This window comes from Accipiter gentilis, chromosome 8, assembly GCF_929443795.1.
Source record: "Accipiter gentilis chromosome 8, bAccGen1.1, whole genome shotgun sequence".
In the NCBI taxonomy this organism is placed as follows: Eukaryota; Metazoa; Chordata; class Aves; order Accipitriformes; family Accipitridae; genus Astur; species Astur gentilis.
In genome coordinates, this window is record NC_064887.1 from 35,260,939 (window position 1) to 35,282,657 (window position 21,719).

General features: G+C 45.0%; 1 protein-coding gene across 2 annotated transcripts; it reads left to right on the forward strand.

Moving 5' to 3' along the window:
* The first annotated feature begins 2,738 nt into the window (after positions 1–2,738).
* Positions 2,739–21,666, forward strand: TMCO1 (transmembrane and coiled-coil domains 1). 2 transcript variants are annotated; one of them, XM_049808896.1, is made up of 7 exons: positions 2,739–2,893; positions 4,282–4,359; positions 7,871–7,930; positions 11,479–11,525; positions 12,137–12,204; positions 15,796–15,940; positions 20,110–21,304. In XM_049808896.1, the coding sequence occupies exons 1-7, from the start codon at positions 2,824–2,826 to the stop codon at positions 20,125–20,127; spliced, it is 486 nt and encodes a 161-aa protein (XP_049664853.1). In that variant the 5' UTR covers positions 2,739–2,823; the 3' UTR covers positions 20,128–21,304. The 2 variants fall into 2 exon arrangements, with proteins under 2 accessions (XP_049664853.1, XP_049664852.1); XM_049808895.1 differs by lacking the exon at positions 20,110–21,304 and adding an exon at positions 21,313–21,666 and having other exon boundaries at positions 2,741–2,893.
* The last annotated feature ends 53 nt before the right edge of the window (positions 21,667–21,719 follow it).

Sequence of the window (21,719 nt, forward strand, 5' to 3'; positions counted from 1 at the left end):
AATGGCAAAACCCCCTCAGCGTGTTGTGACCTCCGGGTTGTTTGGTTCTCCAGAGAGGCTCACTGCTGCCAGCCTCTCTACTGCCCTGCTTGGAGGCAGATCAAAACCTCTGCTGTGCTGAAGCTGTTTTGGACTGTGCTGTTCGTCCACCTCAGAGCTGAGCATCTCTGCAGGATGCCCATTGTGGCATTTCATCGCCAGTTCCCCTTCTAAACCAGACGCTTGACACGTGGCAGGAGCAGACACACTTGTAGAGGGAAGGATAAGTGAATGCCTCTTGATGGGCCCTCGAGGAGTACGAGCTAAGGATATTCAGGGCTTATTTATACAGAACACAAGGAGAATTTGCAAAGATCAGATTAACAGCTCTTTCAAAACCAGGACAGGGCTGTAAACTGGAAGTGAATCAAATCCAAGTCCCAGTTAGTTTTAGATGGCATCTTTCCTTAAAACTTACCTGAGAATTTTACAGACTCTTCATCCTAGCTGCTGGTCACTAACATACCATGCAAAGCAACTTAATCTTTTGTTCGGTTTAAGTCTGGAGACTTCTGTATATGAAATGTGTTTGGACATGTCTCTCTCTAATCTGGTTTCAAGGTTACCTCTATAAATATTACCTCTGCTGTGTCTAGAATGTTTTTAGACTGCACTGGTCCCTAGCTCATGCATCCAGAGCTATGTGTTATGCAAATGCTTTCCTTTTTCTTATATCTCAGGCTTGTTAGATCGACTCAAACTGCACCCAACTCTTCATCTGTCCTTTACATGTTGATCAAAGCACAGAATGCTGTTTTAAAAAGGAAATGCCATTGAGAGTAATATGCCCTCTGTTGTCTGAAAAAAACCTGCTGATAAGGATCCTGGAGTGATTCAAAATGATGGGATGAAATTACAAAGAGCCCTGAGCTCTACCTCCAGCTCAAAGCACAGACACTAGAGAGGAAAGAGGTTCATGTCATTGACCATCTCCTCCCAGCTTGGCTTCTGCTGCACAAGCGTTCTCTGAAAGACCATGTTCAGTATTGATAACCGATATCGTGGGAATCATTTCCCATATTGGTATCAGAGAAACTACTTCCAAATATTGCCTTGATTGATGCTGATACATCTCGCAGCCAGTAAACCCAGGGAGCTCTAAAGAGAGGGAGAGAGGGTGGAGGACGGCATATAGCACAGCCAAGTGCATGAGGCGGCACACAGCAGGGCATAAAATATTATCCTGGGTCCTGCCACATCATCAGCTCTTAATATCTTCCTGCCGCTCACCCTAAACTGAAATATCCATCCTTAATTTCATCCCTGTCTCCCTGGTGGCTCTCACTCCCATTGGACTCCCGTTGCTTACTGCCAGGTTCTACTCTCAGTTCTCCCCCAACGCTGCAGGAAGCTCCCCGTGCCTGGAGGCAACACTGGAACCTTCCTCGGGGCACAGAGGGTCCTTCACTGCAACTTTCAGTAATGCCTGACTCATTGCACAGTCACCTGCACACATGTGGCTTTCATGTTTCCTTGTATGCAAATGTCACCAGGCTCCGGAGGATTTGTTTGCTGTCTAATCTCACACCCTCACTTATTACTTGGCACTGCTTTCTCTGAACTACGGTTTTGTCCCCGTCTTTCTGAATGGAGCGTTTAAGGGTGATGGCGGGGCTTTTTACCTTCCTTATTTTTCACTCAGCTCTGCGCACGTAATCCCACAGGGCATCGCTCTTCACTGATGGCAGACTCCTCTGTTCCGCAAGGACAGGCGCAAACCTGCCCTTCCCTGCCTGCCCTGTTTCCTTTTCTGTATTTCTGCTTTCTAGGTCTCCCTACCCCATTACAACTTGTGGATTTGGTCTAGTTCTGTTGCTCCAGGTGTAACTGCCGGAGCCGCAATAAAAGTCAATTAGTCTCTCTGCTAAATCCTTGCCATTATTTCACTGTCCTCGTTAGCGTTCCTTCTTAGTCCCATCCCATCTGTGAGTATTTTACGCACACGCAGCAACGTACAATTTACTTCCCTGCTTCCAGCCCTCTGAATCACTGAACGCAGTACTCCACTGCTGGCCATACGAGGAGCACATGGGCCAGCAACACATCCTGGTAAAGGGCAGGCAACAGTATTTATAAATACTTGACCCCAGAAAACACCGCCTGCTGCTACGCACTAACAGGACATTCATGCCATTGGCAAATTAACCCAGGAGAGCACAATTTTAGAAAGCAGCAAGGCTGCTCCAAGCCAACCCCTTCGTGACCGCGAGGGGTATGGCCAACATAAACAAGGGCCTCGGAGCGACTCACGAGGGAGCCCTGTGGGGCCTCACGGCCCAGCAAGAGGCGGGGAGAGTGGTGTGGGCAGCAGGAACCCCACCGCAGGCCCTGCGCAAGGCCTGGGCACCCCCAGGCCCAGGTGTGAGGGACTCGGGGGTGCTGGGGCAGGAGGACGGCCCCTCCAGCCGCAGGGAAGGCGTCTGGTCCCGGTCCCCAAAGTGCGCCGTACCCGCCGACCCCCGCCGCCATGACAGGCTGCACGGCGGCACCAGGCCACGCTACCCCAGGCCAGCGGGAGGGAGTGGGCCCCGCCGCCGGCATTGACAGCAGCCTCGCCCAATCAGAGCGGCGCCTCCTCGCGCTTTCCCCGCCCCTCGCTCTTCCCGCGGTTTCTGTCCCAGAGCCGCGTCGATTGGCTGGCGTCATCTCCCGGAAGCGTGGGTGCTCGCTTCCGGCCGTTGCTAGGCGACGTGACCCTCCGGTAGCTTCCGGGTGGCGGGGTCTATTTCCGGGAGCGCGGCGGCGTTACCGGGGGGTGGGTGTGTGTGGGGGGGTGGCATCACCATGAGCACTATGTTCGCCGATACCCTCCTCATCGTCTTCATCTCCGTGTGCACCGCGCTGCTGGCCGAGGGTGAGTGCCGGGCGGGTTGCGGCGTCCCCGCCTCAGCGGGCCGGTGGGGCCTGTCCCGGCTGGGCTCTGGCGGAGTGGGGAGGCCTTGGGGCCTCCGCGGGGAGGGCCCGGGGTGGCTGGGAGGGGACTGGCAGGAGGCTGCTCCTCGCCTGTGCCGCGTCGCCCCTGAAGGCTGGGGGGTGAGCTTGAGTAACAGCAGTGAATAACTCTTGAGCAAAATTGGCCTATGATGCAAAGCGGTGGGGATTGGGTTTGTTTCCTCTAGAAAGAGGAAGGCTGTGGGAGGATGGGCTAACAGTTTTCAGTGTGCCTGAAAGAGGACACTGGTGGCTTTCTGTAGCTGTTGGGAGAAAGAGGTGAGGAAATCGCCTGAACTCGCAATGATGATGACTTAGGCTGCTTGAAAAGGCTTTTTAAATGGTAGGGTGTTGAAACAGGTGTAGCTTTTTAAGGATGGGTTGGATAGATGCCTTTTGGGGTAGTCAAAGTAAGGGGCTGCTCCCTGTTCCTGGCACTGCACTATATCCCCAAATCTCCATCATCCCAGAGCTGCAAGACACTGCCTTTGGGCTTTCAAGATCAGGGAGAGTCCCAGGTACAATATGATACTTGCTTTTTAGGAGCCCTTCTTCATTGCATTTGGGGTTAGATGGTGTACACATCTGTTGCCTTTCACAGCATAAAGCTGTGTTGACCTCAGAAGCATCTACAGGGTTCCCTTCTCTGCAGCGGGTGATTGGTCCCTGGGACTCAGCGGCACAGCCCTGTTGTCAAGCCAAAACAACAAAAAAAAAGGGCCAAAAGCTTTGTGTAGGAGCTTAGATTAAACTGTTAAGAAACCACTGGTTCTGCATTTGTGGCACAACTTGTTTTGATCATGTTTCAGTGCAAGGATTTAGACGGGAGAATCTCTTGAGGTCTCTTCTAGCCTAATATCTCTATTTGCCTTTTCAAAATGTGCTACTGCTAATGGGCAGGCCCTGGTAGGAGCGGGAGTTATTCCTCGGGCCTTAATCAGGTGCTGTGAAGATGCAGAACACAAAGATGTTTATTGCCTTAATCAGCTTCTGGTTTTAAGGTGAGCAACAGCTGGTAAATATGAGCATGAAGGAACTGACTGAGTCCCACAAACCAACAGTGCTCAGTGAGATAGCTGGCAACTTCTAAAGACGTTTATTTTATAGGCACCATTGCTACATGGAAGTTGAGAAGGGGATTTGAAGGAAAGTGATGATACAGCTTGCTGGTGCTTTATGGTACCTTTGCCATATTATTATGTGGTTTTGTAGACACGACATGTATTTTTTGCATATGTATTTGCTAACTCATATCCCTATTATTGCAAGAGGTCTTTACTTATCTAGTTACTTGCTGAGTATTTGTTTCAGGCATAACTTGGGTGCTGGTATACCGAACAGACAAATACAAGAGATTAAAGGCTGAAGTGGAAAAACAGAGCAAGAAATGTAAGTACTTTTCAGATATTAGAGAATGTGTCTTGCTGCTCCTGTTACAGCCTGCTTTAGCAGATGTCCAATTGAATAGAGTCTGTGCTCTGAGAAATTCCTGCTGCCTTTTCTGCTGAGGGAGGGAACATTCTTCAGCTTGGATTTCATAGGAGCCTAATTTTACAAGTTACACAAATCTGTACTGAGGGGACTTATTTCTGTTCTGTCCTTAATTCTCGCCTTTTGCTGGAGTAAAGGTTGGTACAAAAACCTGTTGTGTTGTCTGAATTTCCCCTCCTCTTAATGGAGGACAGGAGGGAATAAGAGATCAGTACTGGCATATTTTTTCTGAACATGAGTAGCCAGTCTCTGTAGATTCCTTTAGGTGCCTGAAGTAAGTTAAAAGATGCAGTTTCTGCTTTTCAAGGGCAGTGGAGAATTTGAGGTCTGCAGTAAGAAAGAACTAGGGTCGAATAATGAATACTGTGAGAGGAAAGCATTAGATGTAAGGAGTAAAAGTGATGAATAATGGTGGGGGATGAGTAAAGACAAAGTCATGATAGAAAGGTCAGAGCTATTAGCTGATATAAAAATAAATTATACTAGTGTAAACTGCAAACAAATAGAATTGATTAGGAAAAAAAGTCCCAGATTACTTCCATAGAAATGAGATCTGAGAGGCCTGGGAGGTGTTGAACAAAGGATGAGGGAGGAGAAGAAAAGAGGGCTGAGGGTGAGCAGTCAGAAGGTATGCATTAGATGTTAAGAGGAATGGTAAACAGGAGTGTCTGGGCGTGGAGTGTTTCAATGGACCTGTCTGTATTGGAAGCCAAGGAGCAGAGAAGAAATTCCGCTGATCTTTCAAACTCAATTGTATGTACCCTACACAAATTGCAGCAGTAAGAGACAGCACACAACTGGGGCCAAACGTGAGCTGGCTTTACCTTAAAAACATTTCACCATGATGTCAGCGCTGTTAGTGTGTGAAACAACAATATTATCAAAGTGTGCTCTTTCCAGTCTAGCTTATGCCAGCCTTCCCCTGGGCAAAATAAACTAAAGAGTTGAAGTATAGTCATGCTTGTGTCACAGCTCATAAATTAGGGGCTTTTGTCATCACAGCAGAATCAGATGGGGGATTGCATCTCTGCCTGACTGACTTCAATCCCACTTGGCTGACAAAAAACATGTAGGGTAGAATTAGTCCCAGAAGAGCAAGTTAGGGAAGTAGTTGGAACCCAGCTTGAAAAATTAGAGTTAATGTCCTAGTATGTTTTTGCTGTGGAGCTCTCAGAGCAGTTAGCAGGGTTTAATCTCTGGGGCTTAATGATTGCTGTAAGAGTTTAATGCTGTTTGTTTTTATAGCTCTCCTCATACCTAGGCTATAATCTGTGAAGGGAAAGATGTGAGGTTCATGCATCTCAGTTAGTTTCTAGCCTCCTTGTTTGATTCCCCACCCCCAACAAAAAAAAGTAAAACAGAATAAGGAATCACTAAAAATTCAGCTTTGACTTTTGTTTTATTGTGGGGTGGGGTGTGTCCCCGTCCCGTCCCGTCCCCCGTCCCCCGTCCCCCCGTCCCCCCCCCCCCCCCCCCCCCCCGCACTAAGGACAGCTGGCTGACCTGATGGCTTACAGAAAACTTGCAAAGTAGACCACTTCAGCCACACCGTTCAACTGTTATCTAACACATCTGAAACAGGAAAAAACACATTTGAGATATTTAAGCTCTCCCATGAGAGTCCTAGCAATCCTTAGGATTTGCAAAAACAAATGGGCCAAGTAGTGTGCTTGAGCTGACACTGTTACTCACAGTCCTTAGTTTCATCTCTTCCTGTCCTCTTGTTTCTATTGAGAGGCACAGCATTGTCCAAGACTGCTGCAGAGATTGTTCTGGGGTAAGTGTAGTGGTAAATTTGCAAGGCTGAAGGCTATCTCTAGAATTGCTGCTGTTTTGTTGTGTATGTTCCCATGGACAGGCTTGCTAGACTGCCTGATGGTTGTTTGTTCTGCTCAAACCCTAAGGGAATTGGGGCTGTCGAGTTCCTCGCTGTTGGCATAAGGCTCAATAGCTCTGTCTAGAGTGAAGCTATGGTTTGGAGGAGCCGTCTTGTTAGGGCTGAGAGCAATAGGTAGGCCTGAGAGTCAGTGTTCTCCAGTTGGGTTTAGAGTTGGGGGCCACGGGGCTCTGTGGACTAGGATAGGGATGGATTGATCGGGATCCCCCAGCTGGATTTGGCAAAAGGAAGGTTATGGAGAGAGCATTCTGTGAGCACTGGGTGTGTTGTGTCATCTGGCACCTCTCTCCAGCATTCCCTCTGAGCAGACTTCCATGTTCTTTCCCCTTGTACTAGCCTGCTCATCAGAGATATGCTTGTTCTTTGGGAAAAGAGATGATGTTTTGGTATCTTGTCTGGGCTAGTGTGGTTTTCTCAGCAGTTGTGACTGACTTGCGTGTCACAGGCATTTCAGAAGGCAGCACTACAAATCCTTGTGTGACTTGGAAGGTTGGCTGTCTTTATTTCATCTGTGCTTTGTTTGAAATCAAGGCTAGAAGATCTGTGCTGAGGTAGTACTTCATGTGGGAGAGGAATCCTAATGCTTGTGTCTCTAAGCTGATTCTGTGAGCTAACAAGGAGCCAAGTCTATTTGTTGGTAGAGTAGATACGGTACAGATACGTAGAGTTTAGAGTAAAAAAGGGCTGCTATCTGTTGTTAGACCATAGTCATGCTGTATCATCCTCGCTTCTTGTAGTACTCTTGTTATAGGTCTTCAATTAAGATGTCTCTTACTTCTGGAAAAGCTGCTCTTGCTGTCAGCAGAAGAGTGTTTTCAGATGAGCAGCCCATTTACTGTGTTATAAGTTCACTATGCTGGCTTTATGTTAGCTTTTTTTGCTGCAGTGGTAGTTGTTTGCAGGTGCTTGGTGAGTGTCTGATTTGGGGTTTTAGTAACTTTGAACTTAGGCTCCTACTTTAAAATATTGGAAATGCTTCAGTACTAATTAATTGAAGAATGGAGAGGCTGTAGCTGACTGCTTGGACAGCATTTCCCCTGAGAATGCCTGCCTGTGAAGAAGGGATGTATGAGAACACAAGCTTTCCCTGTATTCTGCTTCCCACTGCAGATAATCGGGAGCAGAGCTTGCCACAAAGCTCTTTTCATTACACTTGCTGAATCAAAAGTACTGTCTAATACTAATGACAAATCAGCAAGAGTCATTAGAGCCAAAATTGTCCCCAGACTGCTCAGTTAACAATGTAATGGGCTCTTGACAGACTTTAAAATTAACCCTTTAAATATTCTGATATCCAGGGTTTTGAAATTTTTTTTTATTATTTTTAAGTGTTTGGTGGAGTCAGCCTCGGTGGTTTATAACTTGTAGATTCTGAATACATTCTTAGTCATACCTGGCTTCCTTTTGTGCCCCTGTTCTCCAAAGGAATAAAATGTTTTGTTTGGTGTGTGGAAAAGGAGTGATGGTATCCCTGTGCAGAAATAATGGAATATCTTTCTTTTTGCTTGGCAGTGGAAAAGAAGAAGGAAACAATAACTGAATCAGCAGGCCGACAGCAGAAAAAGAAAATAGGTAAGACTGGGAGAGGAGTGTGGTGCCCTAAGAATGGGGGAAAGTTGAGAAACTTATGGAAGTTCAAAACTATTTATTTAAAGTGGTACTAGAGCTGATTCCTGGCCTGATGACTGGAATGTGAACACTTCTGCCTTACTCTTCCAAGACAGGAGACATCTGGCTTCCTGATGGTTTTAGTCAAATGCAGAGAAGGGCAGCATCACTGAGAGGAGCAGCACTTCTTGCTGAACTGGTTGCCTTTCTCTCCAGTTTGAGCTTTTATATCCATGACTGTTATTAACTTCTGTTGTCAAAGCTGCAGTGCACTGTCAGCTTGCAAAACCTATATGACTGTATGATTGTGATTTTTTGGATCATGCGGTTTTCTCCTAATCTGAACACTTCAGAGCTGAAGGTGTTTGCATGTTAACTGTGCTTGGGTTTATTTCAAGTCTGATAAATTAGTTTTGCTTGTAAGTAGTGTTTTATTTTTCCATTCTTTTTCGTTGTCAGTCAGCTTAAGTCTGGATAAAGGTAACTCTTTAACTACTGAACTATGTAAGAACAATGTGGTAGATGTTTAATGGATGTGAGCTTTAGAAAGTTCTGTTATCTGCAGGACTCTAAAACGTGCAGCAAAGCTCAGTTGAATTATTACAGAAATCATGGCAGGAACACTTCTGAGAGCTCCTGGGAGTTGGTTTCCTCATTCCTCTGTAACACCAGGTAGCTGGATTAGTCATTTGATCTGTACAAAGCTTGGGAATAATTATAAACATATCTTCAAAGAGTTCTTCCTAGGTATAAAACCTGTTATCTCCAGACTCTTGAAGGGACAGGAGCCAAAATTATTTTTCTTGTGCATTTTCAGTTCTTAATCTTGAATAATCCATGCATGGGATGAATACTACTTGGTGGATAAAACAACTTTTTAGTGTTACATGCTGTTGTTACATGTGGTCACTTTTTAATGTGTGGCAGTGACTTTTCTGCAGGGCACTATCCAAGCTATGTTCCTAGTAGAGAATATTTTACTTGTGCTTGGACTAAACTAATAAACAGTAGAATCTGAGGAATTCAGATGCTCCACCAATTTTTTTATACACTGAAATAATCTTGTTTTGCAAATTTAAAACAAAGCACAAAGGGACTAAGAACAGAACTTAGGAAGTGACCACTGATTTTGTTTGCTGTGATGCTTGCTGGCCAAGCCTAAGATACTGAGACTGATTTTTTTTTTTTTTTTTTGCAAGTGCTGCATAACTTAAGTGTCTCATTTGTTTTCAGGCAAAGAGGCAAAGCTGAATTCTTAGTGTTTCTGAAAAAATCAGTCCCTAAATGTCAAGCTGGACATCCAGAAAATGACTCACAGCTGTTAACTGCTTTTGAAATCTGATGCCAGTAACTTACGGGATATCAAATCATTCTGCAAGATGTAGCATTGTTGTAACAGCAAATTTACTTGTGCTGGAGTTCCTTTAAATACTACCATTCTAGTTAAAAAAAGAGAAAGAAAAAAAAAAAGCTGAGGCATTACAGATAAGTCACAGGTGTGGTACAGACCTGCCTCAGCTGCCATCTGTTTTGTGCACAGAGAAGGCAGGAGGCGTGTGTATGATATTACTTGGTTACGTAAGGGATGAATCATGCATATGCACAAGTAGATCGGGTGAAAGTTGCATGGGAAGGCTTAATTTGGTGTTTCCTACTTATCAAACTTTTTAAGTGTAAAGTGAACCAACTTCAGTCACATTGTGTCTGAATCACCTTTCACACTGCTGGAACAGGACACCTTTAACATCATGGTGCAGCCTTCTGTCACTTCAGCTTAAGGAGTGCAGTTAGCTTAAACTTTGCTACTGCTTTCTGCGTCCATGTGCCCCTAGAAGAAAAGACGGTGATGTTCCTGGGACTCCACATGAGTGCTGGGTAGACGGCAAAACAAAATCAAACCAAAACACCAGTGCTGGCAAATAATATTGCTGTATACCTGTATCTTTGTGGTTTGTGTTCCAATGAGCAGAATAAGAGGATTTTTGGACTCCAGGGTGCTGCTTGTTGACCCAGTTCTCTTTCTCTGTGCCTCTACCCAGCTGTATAGCAAAGTACTTAAATGCTGCTTATGATGACTTGGACAGGAACAGAACATTTATGTAAGGCGGTAGGACACCCAGAGCCTGTTTGTTTTGAATCTGTAGAAATGGGTGAGAAACAGGTCAGGTCTATCAGGGGATCAGGGCTGTATTCTTTATCCCTATGTAACCTTTAACCCATCTAAATAGATGGTTAGTTTTGCAGCAGAGGGAAAAAACAAGTATTTGTGCCAAATGTGATTCCTAAAGAGCTGGCCTGTGGTTGCTCAAATGTCCCAGAACAAAACTCTCCACCTGGGTCAGGAAGCAGGTGTCTGGAAAGTTCCTGCCAGAGGGAATGGCTTGTAGTTAGGAGCAATTGAAAATAGTGGTGAGGATTCGAAGAAATTGGATAGAGGCATTGCTATTGCTTTTCATAACACTTACTGCGAGTCCCTGTATTTAGCACGGGCTTGAAAGATAACTGTTGAGCTTCTGTGCCATGGGCCTCTTGTACTGAAACTTCAGCAGAGATCCACTGGACAACTCATGTGCTGGATAGCCCTTGACAGTTCTTTTGCATCCCCCCTTCTCTTCACTCACACTGTTCTCTGGATATTTCTTCATCATCCACATCCTTACTTCAGCTAGGTGTTGCTTCCAAGCCCTGGCTGCCCCTCTGGATCCTCAGTCTGAATGGAGCACAGTGGACAGGGGATGATGGGGACATGGGACAAGAAAGGTGACAAGTGGTGGATAATGCCAGAGGCCAGAGCAGGCCTCCAATGAGGGGCATGGAAAATGCCCTTCCAGAAAACTGGGCATCTTTGAAGTTTGTGATGACTTAAGGACAGACTAAATTTCCAAAGTAGTATTTTAAAATAGTCTCTGCAAAGCGTAGTAATACACACATTACTGAAATTAATATAGAAAACATCTTTCGTCTTTGCAGACTTTTAGGTGTTACAAGGGTCCAAAAGTCATTACTAAGACCATCAGGATCTTAGCCTTGCTGAGGTGCAGCTCCCAGCTCTGTGTACAGTTTCAGAGTCCCTTCTGACACCTCCAAAATAAAATCCTTATATAATGTATTTGTAATGGTGAGCCTGGTGTGCAGCAAATTGAGACTGCTCTCTTTTGGAAGTGTGATATAGAGGCACTGTCTTTGTTTTCTGGCAACATTGCTCATGCTACTATGTCAGTTGGTTGAGTTAGCAAATTTGGGATTCTGTGCATTTCTTTCAGAAGTGCTGAATGTGTGATTCTAGCCTCCTCCTCTTTTGTGCCTGCTTTGCTGCATGTTGCTGTGATGGAGAAGCAGTTGGCTATATACAGTTTTTCACTTTATACTGTCTGGCATAGAGAGCTGGAGTTGGTTTTGGAAGTGTTATTTGTTTGGAGAGCCAAGAAGGTTAAGTCTTCCTGGAAATGAAAACACTGTGGTTTCTAGGTTGTTATAACTGATTATAACTGTTGTTGTTTTTGTCTTTCCAGAGAGACAAGAGGAGAAACTGAAGAATAACAACAGGGACTTGTCAATGGTAAGAAAATTAAAGCCAGTTCCTGACTGCTGAAGATTTCAGTCAGACTTCCGACAGAAAGACTTTGTTCAATTGGCACATACAGCGGTTTTTCCTCCTGACAGGTTCTTCTGGATTATCTCTCATAGCTACAGATTTTAGTATGAGCCACAGAGTTCTCCAGCAGTTACTGCCTCATCTCATGCCCAACCTTAGCTATTGTCATCCTTATAAGCCTCCCATGATGTTTTCAAAGTAGAATTAATTTGTCTGACTTCTCTTGTAAGTTCTGTCTTACTAATGATTGCCTGCTGATTGGTTGTATAGGCTTAAGGAAAAAACTAACCTGTGGAAGGTAACAGGACAATTCTTGAGCACTTTTTTCCGCGCCCCCCCCGAAGCAGCTCTTCACACCAGTGGTCCTCTCTGTGACTGCCTTTGTACCCAGCTGTTGACCAAACTCCTCTTTGGGAGTTCTCCAGTCACTTTTACAATCCCTTTGGCCTTCTGGGTCATCTTATTTCCTTCTAGATTCCAGTGGTACTGTACAAAGCCTGTTCTTAAGGGTGTGAGCCCATAATCCTTCAGTGTAGAGATAATCAAAACAACAAGCCTGACCTTTCTGCTTGCAGGTTCGGATGAAATCCATGTTTGCCATTGGCTTCTGCTTCACTGCCTTGATGGGAATGTTTAACTCCATGTAAGTATCAACTTTCTGGATTTTTCTGAAATTTTCATGGTGAATATGTTCTCCACCTTCTGTGTATCACCTGAAGCATTACAGTGACAGAGTCCCTCCAAGAAACATAACTGATCTGTATAAAATGGATCAATATTTTATATGAAGATGTGGTTGTTTGGTTACCACACGCATGTTCTGCTCAACAGGGAATACTGCATGTTGAATGCAATCGAGTTGAACAAATTGCATTCAATCTAGACACAACTCTGACATCCTTTCTGCTTGGGAACATCTTGATTAGGGCAAGTTTGGTAGATGTCAGGCAAGCAGCTACAGTCTTCAGCTTCTTTGGCTGTGCTATAATAGTATGACCAAAGAATGCTCTCTCAAGCAAAACTGGGTTGGCTCCCTTGCCCTTAGAAATGAGCTATAATTGCAGAGTTTGTTGTTGCTCTACTTAAGGTGATCAGAGTCAAGGCACTAACAGGTTCAGACATGGGCTGTAATCTTCATTTGCTTTAAAAATGACCTGGGATAGGTCTAGTTTTAAAAAAACAAAGACAAAAAAATCCGAAACTGGTTGGCATGGTTATAGACAGCTTTGTTTCAGACATGCAAAACTGAAAGACTTTGCTTGACTTTTAAAACTTGATTCAGTCTTGAAATATGAACTTCCGGTTGGCTGTTAAATCTGAAGATGATGTGAATATGGTTAGTATAACCTTTGGGAGGCTACTTAAAATCTGGGCCATATACTTGTCCTGCAAACAGGAATTTACGTTCTTGGGCACCAAAACCTTTGGCCTCTGTGCTGGCAGTCCTCAGGATACAGTCAATTGTTATTTTACTGCAGATCTGTGGGTGGGTAAATTGCAAACAGGGGGCAACAATAATAACAGAAGTGCCACTGTGTGGACTCTTTATTTATTCAGCTTAGTCAGACTTCAGCATCTAGCATTCTCTGGAATGCTGTGAAACTGAGCAGAGGAAACAGTGCTAAAGGATTTTAAAATTTGGGTACGATCTTGAGTCATTGATGTCTCATTTCAGTGCAGCCCTGAGCAGGATGGAGGTGCGTTGTGCGTCACGTGCCCAGCAACATAGCGTCCGTCTGTGGGGGATTTAAGTACTGCACCTAAGGCCTTCAAGTGCTTGCCTAGCTATTTGGATGCAATGCAAACACCACCACCACCTCTGCCCCTGAAAGAAACTGAAAAACAAACTAAAAGAACCCACCCTACTCTGCCCACTTGCCTAGAGTGGGAGGAGGCTGTTCAGAGTATGCTACAACTGACAAGTGTTACAGGACTATAAGTTCATGAAGAGCTTTATGAAGGAATTGATCTTGGTTAAATCCTGTGTGGCTCCTCCTTCCATAGATATTAACCTGAAAAATCAGTTTATTGGTTTCTTCCCCTTTAAGACCAACAAGTTTACTTGTCTTGTTCCTCTGTTGAGGATTCCTGCCCACAGAGGTCATGCTATTAGACACAGAGTTGACATGAAGCTTTTGGGCATATCTTTCGTTTAACTGACTCCTTTCTTTAGAGGGAACCTGAACATGAACAGCAGGAGTATCCAGAGAACTCGCTGATTGTTTGACTTGAAATAGCTTTCTTGCTAATAGCCAAGGCTATTGAATTAAAATCCAAAGATTTTGCTGTCTGGCCTTTGGGGCTAGATAGTTAAATTTTTGCTCCTGGTCTCAGTACAAGCTACCTAGTGCATTTGTATCTGAATTGCAGCTTTGGTGGGTTGTATCTGCACTGTTAGAAGCTGATAGAATGGTTTGATGGAACTGGTTCTCACATATTGTCATTCTCTTGATGTATCATAAAGAGCAGCTGCTTGTCTCAGGAGGAAAGTACTCCAGTTAGGAATTTAGGAGGCTCTTAGGCTCCCTCTGGGAAGCTGCTACTGTCAGGTCATCCATGGAGGCTTTGTAGGTGTGGTAGGAAAAGGAGGAAAAGGGTGGCTGACACCTGCAATGGCTGTAGCCTCATTTGCTTGCCTTTCCTGTTCTTGAATGAGTTCATTGCTCTGGGGGACAAAAGGAGCAGGAATTGCATGGAAGTAGCATGATGTGCTGCCCTTTGGACAAGTACTGTGCAGACGCTGCTACTCTGTGGCTGGACACCTCATCTTTGCCAAGTGTCAGCTTAGCCAAAATGGAAATTACTGTGATGACTGGCTCTCTTTCTTGGAGTGTCAGTAGTAATGGGGCAGCAGGGTGGACCATGCTGGAAGGATATGTAAGTGTCAAGAAGGCTGGTTTAAACCCAAAGAGCAGAATGCTGTGCTGAAGGTGACTAGCTGAATGACTGTTGTGGTTTAAAAGTTATGCTAGGGCAGCAAGATCTGTAGTGGTGGTGGCCTCCAAGCAGATGGGGTTTGTCCTGGGAAAGAAATCAGCTTCTGTGTGTCTCAGTTTTCTCTTGTCAGAAACTTTTTAATGCAATCAGTTCTCAGTCTTACTCAGAGTTGTGCATTTCAGTATCCCTTCACGATGACTGTGAAAACCTGCTGGAATTAAAAGCAGGTACCTTGGGATGCTACTGCTGAAGTACTTGTCATTCTCACAGCAGGAATAACGCAGAATTTTAAGCCACTGGGGGATGTTACAGGGAGATAAACATCCGTTCCTAGCTCTTTTGCCAAACTGCCTGTGAGATGTAAACAAAGTTGGTGTGTGTTTGAGCTGTAACTGTGTGAATGCATCTCCACAGGAAAGAACGCTCATTTAGGATCTCTTGAAACAAGAAACACCTGTTAGAAAATCAGCGCATGCAGAGAGAATAACATCCAAATATGCACATGCTGATGAGGCATCATACACACTTACTTCAAAAGATTGGGTTGACTGTCTGGGTTGAGAGAAATCTTTGCAAACTGGCCAGAATTCACACTCTGCTTGATGCCCTGGAATGTGGACCTGGAGGAGTTCCAGGAGCAGGACAGCCTGCTTGGAATACATGGTATCATCCTGCATCTGCACTGCCTTTGTCTTCAGAGCTAATGCAGAGAAGACTATTGATATTAAAAACCATTCTGTTGATGGCTCTTACGCATCCTTCTTTTGCTGAGAAGTATAGCTGCTCTAGGAAAGGAAAAGGTGTCTTTGGTTTATGCTCTGCTTAAAAAATGCTCTTCTGCTTAAAGCAGTGAGTCCATCTTCTTGCACAATATGGCCCGGTGATAGTCATCCATCTTTCATTCAAGTGTTGACTGTGTTCTGGGAAGGGATCTGCTAAATTTGACTTTTAAACAAAATGCACCACTACACTGCAAAATACCAACCAAGGTTTTGTAAGCCAACAGCTTGTCCAGCTGATCACTTAAATCACTATGAAACGCTTTGTGGCAAAATTGTTACTGAGGGAAGCCTACTTACGCTGTAGATGATTGAGTGTGGAGGGCTTTGTGAGAGAGGTGTATTTAGCCTCCTTGGTGTAGTGTATGTAGAGGTGGGCTGGAGAACGCAGCTTGGCTTTCTGGCCTTCCACATAGTCTTATCTGCTCTGGTGGCCTGTTGAGGATGCTCACTTGTTCTTTCTGCAGTCAAAGACTCTTGTACTGCTCCCAGTTGTGATCCAGTGCTCTCTTTTCCAGATTTGATGGCCGAGTGGTCGCAAAGCTTCCATTTATCCCCCTCTCGTACATCCAAGGTCTCTCCCACCGCAACCTTCTGGGTGAGGATTATACTGACTGCTCCTTCATCTTCCTCTACATTCTCTGCACGATGTCTATCAGACAGGTGAGTACATTGCTGTGTCTCTTGCATGCCTGGAGCTGGGAAAGCACATCTCTGTACATAGAGGAGTCTATTACTGCTGTCCAGTTTTGCATGTATAATCTTTGATCTGTTTGTGGTTTCTGTGTTTGCCTTCATTCCTATGCTTCATATTCAAAGCAGTTCTAGGTTGGGATCATAAAAACAGCCACTATCCTGGTCCAGTATGGAAGACTTGACTGGAGACCTGCACCAGGATGCTAGGGCAGAGTTGACAGAAATGGGTTTCTTCCTTGTGTGTGTGTGATAGCTTTGCGGATTGCCATACCAAGAGATTGTCTCCTTCAGAAGCCAATCTAAGTACTGCTTCTTGGTAATTATGACTTTTAGAGTAATGTGAGAAAAGAGAAGTGTCGCATCTTTAGGGGAAACTTGCTTGGTGGCTCGAGGTTTTATAAAGGTTCAATCAGTCCATAAAGTTGCTCGAAAAGTAAGGAAAGAGTTAAATGTGTACTTTTGGGTTTGTCCTTCCTGTTTTTGCTGACTGCATGATTATTTTTTTTCAGGGTCTTAAGAACTTCACCTTTGGTGTCAAGACTCCCAGTGTTAGGGATGTGACACAGAAAGGGGGTCTGGTATAAGGAGGCAAGAGTAGGCTACATATAGCTCTCCAGTAAAGCTGGTTAGTCCCATCCTTTGAAAAGAGAAGCACCAGTAAGGATAAGGGAAGTGGCTGTTCAGAAAGGTTTACTAGCAGCTTAAGTGGCAGAATGGCTGGTGAGGACAAGTGGGGTTTCTCAGTGCAACCAGAAGTCTACTTTGTTTGCCAAATTTCCCCAGAGAGTGCTGGGGATAAGTTAATAGGCTCTGGGGGCTGGATGAATGCTGTGCAACTAGCTGCAAATTACCTGCTGTTCTGTATTTATATTTCCTTTTTCTTTGGTTCACTTCCTGAATTCTTGCTGCTTTTCTCCTTGACCGACTTGTTGCTTTTCCTCAGGGGGTGCCAAGGGACTTAGAAAGACTTAAAGCAGATCAGCAAAAGGAAGTGGCGTGTTATGCCAGCAGCTGTCAGAAGTTTGGATGAGCTTGATAAAGCAGCTTAATAATAGAGAGTTCCCTTAGTCACAAAGTGCATGCTAGTGAATCAATTCGCCATAGCCCTCCGAATTGGGTGCTTGTGTTGAAATGGATCTACATCTGGTCCTGTGCGAAAGCAGATAATGAATTGTAAAATAATTTATGTTGAAAGGGTCATCTGGAGGTTATCTGGCCCACCCCTCACTCCAAGCAGGGCCAGCTTCAGAGTACCAAAGGCCAGGGGCTTCCTTATTCTGTTTGCTGCAAGACAAATCTTGTTTTGTTTCACTTCCCAGTAACTGGAACAGTGTTTGCTGCTTTGAAAGAAATTAGACCTTTTTATGTCTCAGGATCATCTTCCTGAATTCCTGGGATACTGTGGTCTGATGCTGTTGTTTCAGGCAATCTTGTCTGGTGCTGCTCTGTGTTACTCACCTGTTGCATGAAAAGTCCCTTCTTTCCAATGTTGCAGATTATTATATGAAAATAAATAGCACCATCAGCAAGATTTTTCTGCATCCATTGGGTTGATTGGGGAACTCCCTTGCTGAAAAATCCCCTATGGATTTTTTTTGTCAAAAAATGTAATTCCTGTGGTTAGTTCTAGTCCTGGGCATTTCCTGATGTTTCTTATTGTGAAATCAGTAGACAGCATGAACTGGGTGGTGGTCCTGTCTGGTTCTGGGCAGAAATGCTGAGCTGTTTGCAGTGGGATGGGCTTTCAAGAGAAATTCTGAGAAAAAAAAATTGTCCTTGTGCTTAAGAGTTCATGCTGACAGCCTTGTGGAGGACATAAGTTACTTGATTGCTTTGGAGAAGGGTGTTTTTGCTTTGAAGTGTTAGATTGCAGTCTTCATAGTGCTGCCTTATCTATATGATCTTGGTTAAGTATACCTGCCGTTCTCTAGCTGCTAGGCAGCTCAGTTTCTTCCTCCTTGCTACATGGAGGGAAGGGCAGAGACCAGCCACATTAGTTTGTGCAAGAGCTAGGAACTGAAGCTGTGATTGGTGGCATCCTGCTCTTGGCTTTATTACTATTTGAAGGAACTTAAATGATAACAGCATTGGGAAGAGGACTTTGAAGGGCTGTGAGAGGCTGGGGAGAGGGTAAGAAAGAAATTAAGGGCTTAAAATGGTGCCAAAGACTTGCTTTTGGTGCTTCCAGTGACCTTGGAGGTGAAAGCTTTGTGACCCTTTCACCGTGTAGGAAAGGGGAAATCTTGCCAGGTCAGCTTCAAAACAGCTGTTAGCCCAAGGGAGGAGAACTGATTGATGTGGGAGTTAGCGTCTGGCTTGATGCTGCTGACACAAAAGGAGGAGGAGTGGAGATGTACCAGAAGTCAGGGGACAGGTTGCAAACAAAGGGAGTCCATGCAAGCCTCAGCCTTCCCTTAAATCCTGAAGCTGCCTGTGAAGTGATCAAGGGCAGGGGAGAGAGGTGTCCCTGTGGAACTCGGAAGTAGAGGAATTGGTGTGCGTGTGAAAAAACAGTGACCTGGAGGGAAACGCGGGGGAGTATGTGAGAGGAGGGAGACTAACTGGACGGTGATTAAATTGACATTAGTGGGATGGGCAGAAGCAGCATCAGGCAGTCTCTTCATGTGGTCCTCAGGCATGTGGGGGTGATAAACTCTTCAAACACTGACTGGGAAGCTTGCTGCCTGTGACCTGGCCAGCATCTCCCAAAATAGTCAACTCACAGTGAGTAACTTCCTTTGCACTGTTCCCAGCTCTCCCTGGCACGTAAATCCTGTCCCCTAGTTCCTCCTGCCTTCCTGTTTGGAGAGAGGAGGGTTGCTGGGAGAGGCCTTCCAAGGGTCCTTGAGCTGTTGGGTTTCAGCTGGGAAAGTCTGCTGCTGGGCTGGGCAGGAGGCATAATGTCAGGGTTACATCCTCTGTCCCTGCTCCTGTTTCTGAGCTCCCAGCCTTCACCTGTGCTGTTTGTGTAGAGGAATATGCTGCTGTTCCTCAGGCGTTTGCTGGTCTTCACTTCCTTTTCGCACACGCCTGAACTGTAGATTAGGCTGCTTCTCTCTGAAGTGTGTTCCCAGTGGGAAGGGGAGCCAGCAATTATCCCTACTGCCAGGAGTGCACTTTCCCACACGGGCTGATCTTGGGGCAGGGAGCAACTCGCTGCCTTGTCTTTCAGGCCCCTTGTGGGTTTGAAGACAAAAGCAGAAGCAGCTCCTATCCTTCCTGCAGTCATTTGAGGAAAGTTCAGAAAGAGCTCAGATGAGGAATTTGGATCCTTAAGTCTTACAGGTTTCCCTCCCTTCTCCTGAAGGTGTTGGTCTTTGTGTTGGAAGTAGACTCTGCAGACTTCTTGTGCAACGTGGCCCACAGCAGACAGGGCAGACTTCTGTTGGACCTTGCCCCAGCCCTGGTGTTTCGAGCTGTGTAGACTTCAGGATTGCTGTCCAGAAAAACTTGCTTTGCAGCTAGTGCATGAGGCAAGCTGCCTTCCACAGCAAAGAGGGACCTACTATGGAAGGATAATGCTCGAGAGTGACTGTAGTCTTGAATCCACATACAGACAAGCTGTCGTCTCTCTTCTTGGAACTGTTTAAGCAGATGGAGTAAACTTCAGCACCACAATTCTTGTCTCTCTGATACTTAAAGGAACAGTGAGGAGGCAGTGCACACTTCTTTGCTTCCATGGATGCTCTGTTAGGATCTCTGCTCTTCTCCACTGGTGAGCCAGTACAAAGCTGGTAGGATCCTGGTCCTGCCTGCTGCTAGCGCTGCAGCACCCTCTGGTGTTGCTGAATCTGTCCCTTAGCTGCTTTTGTTTTCTCCTTTCTGTCCATCTCTTGACTAAGGAAGCTATGAGAAGAGGAACCACATGAAGGAGTCTCCCACAGGGAAATGCTCTCATATATATTCAGTTACTGAATATCAATCAGTGGCTGATTTATGTAGGCCACAGACTAAACCTGATGTAATTCCTTTTCAGGTGTTCCCCTCCTTTACTTTCATGCTTGTGTGTAGGCTGAAACTTCCTTTCCATAGTCTCCACCTGGAATGATTTATGATTTTTTATTTTATTTTTTTTTTATTTAGCTACTGTGGAATTATGAAGCTCTGACTGCTTTTTTTTTTTTTTTTTTTTTTAGTTTGTTCTCCTTCCATGATCAAAAAGTTCAGGAACTCTATGACCTTGCTATCTGACCTATCCTGACAGATATTTTGGAGAGGACACTCGGGTTTGAAGAAAATCCTCCTTCTTCCTTTGATTGTCTCAATAGCTAGGACTCAGCTATAGTGACATGAGGGGGACACAGTTGTTTTCTTCTTTCCCTTGCATCAGATGTCCCTGTTTTGCCAGCACTGCATGAACAGCATCTTGACCTGTAGTTATTGACAGGAAGGATGGAAAGAACTGGTAGCTTTTTGTAGTTGCACTGTTGGAAAATTTAAAAAGAATTTCACCAAAAAAAAAAAAAAAAAGAAAAACATTAAATATACTGCTTTTAGCTAGTGTCTGGCTCTGCTACTTAATTCTTTCCTTGTTTGTTGTTTGCCACTGAAACACCCTGCTCAGATGCAGATGAGGTCATCTCAATAGTCAGGTTTTGGGTTTTGCTACATATGTCCTGTTATACTGCACGTCTCCACCGAACCATTGTTCTGTCTGCATCACTAGTATTCATGTTAATTCTGTGCCTAAGCTCCTGACTTGAACTTGGCACACACTCTGGTTGCCATGTTGCTGACCCAAATTCTGGCTGCATTAGGAGCGAGCCTTCCTCGCCAGCTTGCAGAACCTCGGGCTCTGATGACTGCCATCAACAGTGGTTTCTGGAACTTGTGAAAACTGAGGGCTGCTTTGGTTCTGCCTGTGAGCAGATGTTAGGAACCTGCTCCTGTGTGTGCACAGCAGTTAAATTGCAATGGTAACTATAGTAGGTTGATTTTAAACCAACCCATGTGCAAAGGCATTAATGAGGTACCTGCCAACTGACTGTGTGGTGTGTAACTAGAGGTGGAAAAGAACCTTCAACCAAAATGTGGATTTAAGGCTTTTGGATCATTTAAGGCTGTGGATCAGGCAGGTTTTGCTGAGGTGGGCAAGAGTAGCCCAGCTCTAATTGTAGCCATTGTGGATGGTTGTCTGGCTCTGTGCTAAGCTGTTTTGAATGTGTAGAGATTGAGGTCCAATATATAGTAGCCAGACTGGTAAGGCTATGTGGGTGAGAACCTGAATCTATTGAAACTGGGGGGAAGTTTGTACTTGCAAGCAGAGTTGGGATTTCTTCCTCTTTGTCTCACTTGTCATGGTCTGACACTATTCTGCTCTTCTGTTCTTGTTTTTGCAGAACATCCAGAAAATGCTTGGTCTTGCTCCTTCCCGGGCTGCCACCAAACAAGCAGGGGGCTTCCTTGGTCCGCCACCTCAGGCAGGGAAGTTCTCCTAAAGCACAGTTACAGCCTTCAGGGAAGGTCTGACCAGTGCACAAGACTGCCTTTGGGAGGTAACCAGATGGGATTCTGCACCAGGCTTCACATGTCCAAAACCAGCCTATGCAGTATTGGCTACAGTCTTGGAAAAATCTTCCATTTGGAGTATTCTACCAGCAGTTGTTTGCTCATCAAACCAAGAAAGTTCTCAGAAGATAACTTGACCTTTTGTTTCTGGTGTTTCTGAGAAATAAATGGCATGGGCATGTTTATTTAGATGTCTCTTAATTGTGCTGTAGGACAAGTAGAAATACGTTGATGTAGT

What these genes read in the sequence shown, in the direction of transcription:
- TMCO1 (XM_049808895.1), top strand. Translation starts at nt 2,824, where the DNA reads ATGAGCACTATGTTCGCCGATACCCTCCTCATCGTCTTCATCTCCGTG. An exon ending in GGAAAAACAGAGCAAGAAAT is followed by an intron (nt 4,360 to 7,870) that starts GTAAGTACTTTT and finishes TTTGCTTGGCAG; the next exon opens with TGGAAAAGAAGAAGGAAACA. An exon ending in GCACGATGTCTATCAGACAG is followed by an intron (nt 15,941 to 21,312) that starts GTGAGTACATTG and finishes TTGTTTTTGCAG; the next exon opens with AACATCCAGAAAATGCTTGG.